This window comes from Aegilops tauschii, chromosome 7 (genome assembly GCF_002575655.3).
Source record: "Aegilops tauschii subsp. strangulata cultivar AL8/78 chromosome 7, Aet v6.0, whole genome shotgun sequence".
Classification (NCBI taxonomy): domain Eukaryota; kingdom Viridiplantae; phylum Streptophyta; class Magnoliopsida; order Poales; family Poaceae; genus Aegilops; species Aegilops tauschii.
Genome location: NC_053041.3, coordinates 55,094,355 through 55,101,344, shown reverse-complemented (window position 1 = coordinate 55,101,344; position 6,990 = coordinate 55,094,355). Strand labels below are relative to the sequence as shown.

General features: G+C 44.7%; 1 protein-coding gene across 1 annotated transcript; it reads left to right on the top strand.

Annotated features, from left to right (window-relative positions):
* Nucleotides 1-4,231: 4,231 nt before the first annotated feature.
* On the top strand, nt 4,232-6,140 carry LOC109755851 (alpha carbonic anhydrase 7). The gene is made up of 4 exons (XM_020314732.4): nt 4,232-4,835; nt 5,010-5,177; nt 5,601-5,654; nt 5,901-6,140. The coding sequence occupies exons 1-4, from the start codon at nt 4,314-4,316 to the stop codon at nt 5,985-5,987; spliced, it is 831 nt and encodes a 276-aa protein (XP_020170321.1). The 5' UTR covers nt 4,232-4,313; the 3' UTR covers nt 5,988-6,140.
* The last annotated feature ends 850 nt before the right edge of the window (nt 6,141-6,990 follow it).

The following is a 6,990-nucleotide window of genomic DNA, read 5'->3' as shown; positions in this document are numbered from 1 at the left end:
GAGGCCCATGTATGATATGGCAGGTGGTGGGAAGTTTAGTCCCACCTTGCTAGTTGAGGAGAGTTGCGACCCCTTTATAAGGGCTGCTCTACCACTTGCCACTGGGAGCTTGGGAAGAGGAGTGGTACACGCGCGCTCCTCCTCCTCCGCTGCGTGCCGCGGGTTGCGGGAATGAGCCGAGCCAGAGCTTACTTTTGCCGCTCAGGAACGAATTAATTAATCAGGGATTAATTAATGAGTCGCTAATAGGTGGGCCACTGTCCGAGACGTTGGACTGTGGGCTGACTTGCGTTCCAGGGATTCGTCGACTCCGTTCGCGGGTGTGCGGCCCTTCTCCGAAACGACGACTCCCTTCCCGGGAGTGCATCGACTCGGTCGTGGGCCTCCGCCCAGGCCCACGACTTCCTACCCGACGGCCTATATAAGAAGGCTCTGCCCAGTGGAGTGACCTAGTTCGGTTCACTCACTCCCTCTCGCATAACCTAGCGATCATCTACTGTTCCTCACTCTGTGCTGTCTCCGGCGACCCCATCCCGACGACCGCATGCACGGCTGGTTGGGAGAACAGGTGCCTCCGGAACCCTGTCGTTCTTGATCCTGCCTGGGAGAACGGCAATAAGGTTTTTGGAGAGCGTCTCGACGCAACTGCTCCTGATCCGTCCCCAGCTCTGTCCGCCTCTGCTTCCACTACTTCCCCTGCATCGACACCATGGCCGCCGCCGTCGCCGCCAAGAAGAAGGCCACAGACGACGCCGAGGCTGCTGCCGCCGCCGCCTCGTTGGCCTGGCCAACCGGAGCGTATGATCTGTTCATCCCTCGTTTACTCGTACTTGTACTAGCCGTATTTGTGCTGCTCACAGATGGTTCGCTTCTCTGTTCTGTACGTGCTAGTATTCTTAGGTATCGCTATGAGATGCATACCTTTTATGCCATGCTTACTGTTTACTCGTGGATTAGTCTAATTGGAAAAGTGCTAATATTTCCAACAATGAATGATAGGAAACGAACTATAGCTGAGAATATATACGAATAGGTGACGTTGGGAAAGAAGCAAATGTTTATCCTACATGAAAGTGCACTGACTTATAGCTTTAAATTTGTTTGAGGCACACTACATTGCAACTTAGTGTTACCCGGTTGACGGTGCCATGGCCCAGGGACAGATCGAGCCCATCAACACCTATGAGTGAAGACTAGCACACATGCCCGTGCTTTGCAACGGGAGAATAAAATTGCATGCCTCTAGCTCATTATAAGAATGGATCAAGACCCCCACATGTCTTTTTTCTATTGTATTGCCACGTGCCCATAATTTCTTTCAATTATAATTACCATCATATTCTCTTTTATTGGCACATGGAAGTCAATAAGTTATGGTGTCTTTAGTTTGAACAAGCCGACTTAGCTCGATGTGCCGGATGCAGAGCAGGCCCAGTATGGGAGTGATCGAACTCACGACCTCAAAGACCAGACCACATATTGCTAGCCACTCAAACAAATGCGTCCTATTAACCAATGGTCAGCGTGAATATTAAGGAATATAATGTAACATCAAAACATTTTTATTTATTTTTTTGAAATTTTCAAAAACGGATAACAATGTACTACCAAATATACTTGGCAACATGAACATTGTCCAAATTACGAACAGTTGTTGTTTTTTTGAAAATTCCATACATTTTTGGACAAAGCAAGAATAAAAAAATTTGAATGGAACATTTCCTGAAATTCACAAACATTTCTTAAAAACATGAACCTTTTATCAAACTACAAATATTTTTTAAGTTACGAACAATTTTTTAAAATAGGAACATGTTTTGAAGATTCAGAAGAGTTTTAGTAATTTTTCTTTAATGAAAACATTATTTTCAATTTTTGAACATGTCGCGAAAACCAAAATATTTTTCAAATTTGGAAATTTTTAAAATGCATTTTTTCTAAATATTGATTTTTCTAAAAAAATACAGTCATTTTTGAACAAATGGAAATATTTTTAAAATTTTGAATTTTTTTGCCACAAAAAAAATCCACACATTTTTTATAATAGGAACACATTTGTGTAATTCGTAATTTTTTATGAATTTTTGAATAAAAATGAAATTGCGAACATTTTTTGAAAACTTTGAATTTCAGAAAAAAGTAAAAAAATAGACTTAGAATGGGAAAAATAAAAAAGAAACCGGAAACAAAAAGAGAACAAAACAGAAAACGAAAAATGGAAACAGAACACAAGCATATTTTCCGAATTTGGGACATTTTTAAATTCATTTTCCTAAATATTGATTTTTTTAATAAAATACAGTCATTTTTTAACAAACGGGAATATTTTTAAAATTTTGAAATTTTTTTAGCACAACAAAAAAATCCAAACATTTTTATGATAGGAACACATTTATGTAATTCGTAATTTTTATGAATTTTTGAATAAAATTGAAATTGCGAATTGTTTTTGAAAATGTTTAGTTTCAGAAAAAAGTAAAAAATAGACTTAGAATGGGAAAAATAAAAAATAAATAGGAAACAAAAAGAGAACGTAACAGAAAAAGAAAAATGGAAACAGGACGCAAGGATAAATGGGCCGCTGAGTTTTGGGCGCCCTGTGGATATCTGAAACTATTTACCGCCTGTGCGGGAAATAGGATTTTTTGTTGCTACATGGGCAGGAAAAAAATGGGCTGACTTTACGGGGCCACAGTGCGCACGGCCCATGTACGAAATTCTGCACGAATTGTTTTTCCTTTGCTAATAGACGAACAAAGAAATTTTAGTACCACCTCGGATAGAAAAATAATAATCTATTTGCGATGAACGGATGAAAAAATTGATGAAACGCACCTTGCTTTATTAGTAATAAGGTATAGATATAGATATAAATAGGTTATCTTTTTTGGAATGCATCAAGGGTTCTAGGAGACAGGAGAGGGTTCTTGGGGTGGCTCTGGGGTGTCGGAGTTCGACGTGCCGGATGTTCGAACTACCCCTGACCTTCCCCTGTCTTGTGCCAGTTTGTGGGATTTCAAACGTTCGAACCGGTCCAACACACATACTGGTTTACGCATGAATAGGTGATCGATCAACGGTGGAGTTGCCTTAACTCATACCTAGGGATTTTTGCCGACGTGATAGGACAAATGGTATGGTGTACAGGAGAATGACTGCATTTGGGAAGAGTCAAGTAACCACTGCATGCGAAGCACGCATGGATGCATGCACCGGGGCTGGTGGAGCTGCCGGCCGACTGGATGGACTTGATTGTTTGTCAAGCAAGTGGTGCGTTGAGGTATTCATAACATTTCCATATGCATACATCAGCACACTTGCAGACCAAGTGCGCTATATTTTTAACGCGCCCTCTTGCCAGATTAAATAAAACAACTAAAAATCCTGTGAAGCAACAGCGAGAGCCATGGGCAGGTCTGGACTGCGCGTGGGCAGGTCTGGACGATGAACCTCGTGGGTAACACGAAGGGGTGTGAAACGTTTGTACCAAATTTCTTTGTTCTTCCAGAAGCACGATCGTGGGAACAGATCTGAACAAAAGAACACTCACTGTACTACAACGTACGAGAGGATCGGTGATATGCGATCGACGATGCAAAATGGTGTTCGGGATCCAACAACACAACAGCTTTCCAATTTGTTCTTCCAAACGACCAAACGTGAGAGATGATGACAAGCCGTGCGGCTTCTCACCAACCCCGGCCGGACTTTTCGATAGCGAGCGTGTCCCTATCCCACACGGTCCAGGCCGTTCATGTATGCTCCCTTTCCGTGGAACGGAATGGGACGCCGGCGATGTTTACTTTGCTTGTGCTGTGTTAGTCAGTACTCCAATAATGCTAAACATACAAAGAGTTACATGTAATTACACGCTAACGCTTGTTTTAAAAAAAAGTTACACGCTGACTAGGCTTTTTTTTTTCTAACTAACCATTCCTCCTCTGATTTTCATGGGGGTGTGCCCCTCCTTCCTCTTAACCTCCAATCACAACCCACCTGTTTGTAAAACCCATATAATCATTTGTATGTGTAGCATTACTCGTCAGTACCCTACCGTAACTCCGTAAGCGGTAGCAGTTTTTTTTTTATATCCCGTAAACGGTACCAAGTTGACAGACGGGTTTGAAACGTTCCAACCTAACAAACGCGGCCGTGGCAGACGGCCAGACCCATGTCATTCTCTCTGGCTCTCCACTATATATAGTGCACCAGCTCTGTCCCCGATCCAACACACACAAGAACTCACCAGCTCCACGGGCAGAGGAGCCGACACCCAACCCAGCACCAACGCGCTCCGAGCACACCAAGGAACCATGCGTCCATCTCGGGACCTCCGGCTGGCCGCGCTCGTCCTGCTCTTCTCGGCCTCCGTCCTCCACCCAGCAGCCAGAGCCCAGCAGGAGACCGACCAGGAGGAGGAGTTCAGCTACTCGCTGGACGCGGAGAACGGGCCGGCGCACTGGGGCGACATCAAGGAAGAGTGGTCGGCATGCGGCAAGGGGAATATGCAGTCGCCCATCGACCTCGCCAGCCCGCGCGTCTCCCTCGTGCGCGGCCTCGGCTACCTCAACCACTCCTACTCCCCCGCCAATGCCACCATCGTCAACCGCGGCCACGACATCATGCTCAAGTTCGAGGGCGACGCCGGGAGTGTCTCCATAGACGGCACGCCCTACTTCCTCCAGCAGCTGCACTGGCATTCGCCCACCGAGCACAGCGTCAACGGCCGCCGGTACGACATGGAGCTGCACATGTTCCACGAGAGCGCCCAGGGCAAGGCCGCCGTCATCGGCGTCTTCTACGAGATCGGCGCCCACGACGCCTTCCTCCACAAGGTGCCTCTCTCTTTTCTCTCTTGCTTCTTTTCTTTATTTAACCAACTAGGATTAATTAAGCATGACTAACTAAAGCCAACACGGCAACATGGGACTTAACTTAATTATAAGTAAGCTTAACTAACACCAACATGGCAACATGGGACTAATTCTAATCTTGTACTACAAACGCAGCTGGAGCCATACCTGGAGATGATAGCGGATCGGAAGGACAGGGAGGAGAAAATGGGGATGATGGACCCGAGGGGCGCAAGGGGAAAGGCCAGCGTGTACTACCGCTACGTGGGCTCTCTCACCACCCCGCCCTGCTCGGAAGGTGTCATCTGGACCATCGTCAAGAGGGTACCTCCCGTTTCATTCATTCATATTCATTCACCCTCACCATGCATCAAACACAACTACCAACCCCTAAACAAAAATTCAAACACAACTACCAACTACTCCAACTATCAGTAAAATATTTCATTTCTGGACCATCACATGACACACTACTTGCAACTGTCAAATAAAATAATTCGCTTCTGGAACTTACCAGTTGGCACGGAGCTGCTAGTTCGATCTTTGTGCAGATCCTTTAGTTTGTTACTCACAAAGAATCTTCCCACCGGTTTCGTCTTTCCTGAACTTTTGTTTGGTTAACGCACGCCAGCTTTATGAGCGCACAAGTCCTGTACTCGTATTATTTATATATATATATATATATATATATATATATATATATAGTTTCTGAAACTTATCTTTTTCTCTATCTGGTTCAATTTGCAGGTCCGCACCGTGTCGAGGCACCAGCTGGAGCTTCTCCGGGAGGCCGTCCATGACGTAAGTTTTTGTTTCGTTTCCCCAATCCTTTTTTCTGGACCTCCATTCATTCCCATGAAAACAAAGTCTTATTGCTCCTGGTGCATTCAACTCTAGTCTTTCAGCACCTTATTGTGTCAGATGATAGACCTAACCGTGGACATCTGGAAATTCCACAGCGACATGAAAGCCACCTTTAATTTGGTTGATCTCCACCCATGGACTAGAAATTTTTTTGGACTGATTTTCCTTCAACCCTACATGCAGGACATGGAGAAGAACGCGAGGCCCCCTCAGGAGGTGAACAGCAGAGATATCAGCATGTTCCGGCCTTTTCAGCAAAATAGACATTGATTATTAGCTAGGGTCGATTCTCCGCTTAATTAGTTTGCTGTTACAGCTATAATGTATGTACATGGTTATACCAATTTTTGTAATTCTTTCTACCCATATTAGATGCCTTGCATCCAGTCACTGAATAATAAAGGAGCACGTCCAGTTCATGTCCATGCATGTGTGTTGATGTTATGATCTACTCATAACTCATCCAGCTGCCACTGCCATTGAAAATGAAAGAGCCGGCAGGGATGTTGATTATGGTTGAGTGCCGGGGCCCCAAATATATGTAGGACCATCCAGCTGCTGCTAGCCATCTGGTGTTGTCTCCTCGAAGAATTATGCCAGGAATAGTTTAGCTCAAGAAATTAAGGCCAAGTTCGAATATTCGTGAATGTTACCAACAAGATTTTTATTCCTGAATCCATTTGGCTATTGTTTTTCCATGTATCCGGTCAAAGTTGAGCGTGGCTCATAAAATAATAAAGATGGCTGTCTACCTCACTATGCTAGTGGACATCACTGGTACGATGATGATGCGAGATCAGACTTGTCCGCCATGTGCCACGGACGCCGGCATGAATTTATTCAACTTGGTCGAGAGTTCAATCTCGTGACAAAGAACATGAGCATCCAATGTAATTATTGCTGGCCCTTTTCAGAAGCAGCCGATCTGAAAAATGTATGTGAATACTGACCATATTGGAGAATAATGGGGGGCTGGGGGTTGGTGAGCGACCATGCGTTGGAAGTTTATGGTGATTGTGGTTGAAAGGCCTGCCTAGGTAGGGTAATCATCAGTGACGTTGAATGGCTTTACTCAGGCAACACAACGTGCGTCAAATTACACGTCCATGGAGGTTTAGGCGTCTATGATTGAAAAGTACAAAAGGTTAGGTGAAACCGGATGTATCCCCTGCATGAAAAGTGAGTTAAAATGAGTGTGAACAGCCGAGGTAAATATACCGGGAAGTCACCTACTTTTCTCGTCTCCCCGTGCCATTGACAGTATTGTGTCTTG

Excerpts from the sequence above, each read along its gene's own strand:
- LOC109755851 (XM_020314732.4), top strand. The coding sequence starts at position 4,314 with ATGCGTCCATCTCGGGACCTCCGGCTGGCCGCGCTCGTCCTGCTCTTC. Across the intron at positions 4,836-5,009 it reads ACGACGCCTTCCTCCACAAG|CTGGAGCCATACCTGGAGAT; the intron begins GTGCCTCTCTCT and ends CTACAAACGCAG. Across the intron at positions 5,655-5,900 it reads TCCGGGAGGCCGTCCATGAC|GACATGGAGAAGAACGCGAG; the intron begins GTAAGTTTTTGT and ends CCCTACATGCAG.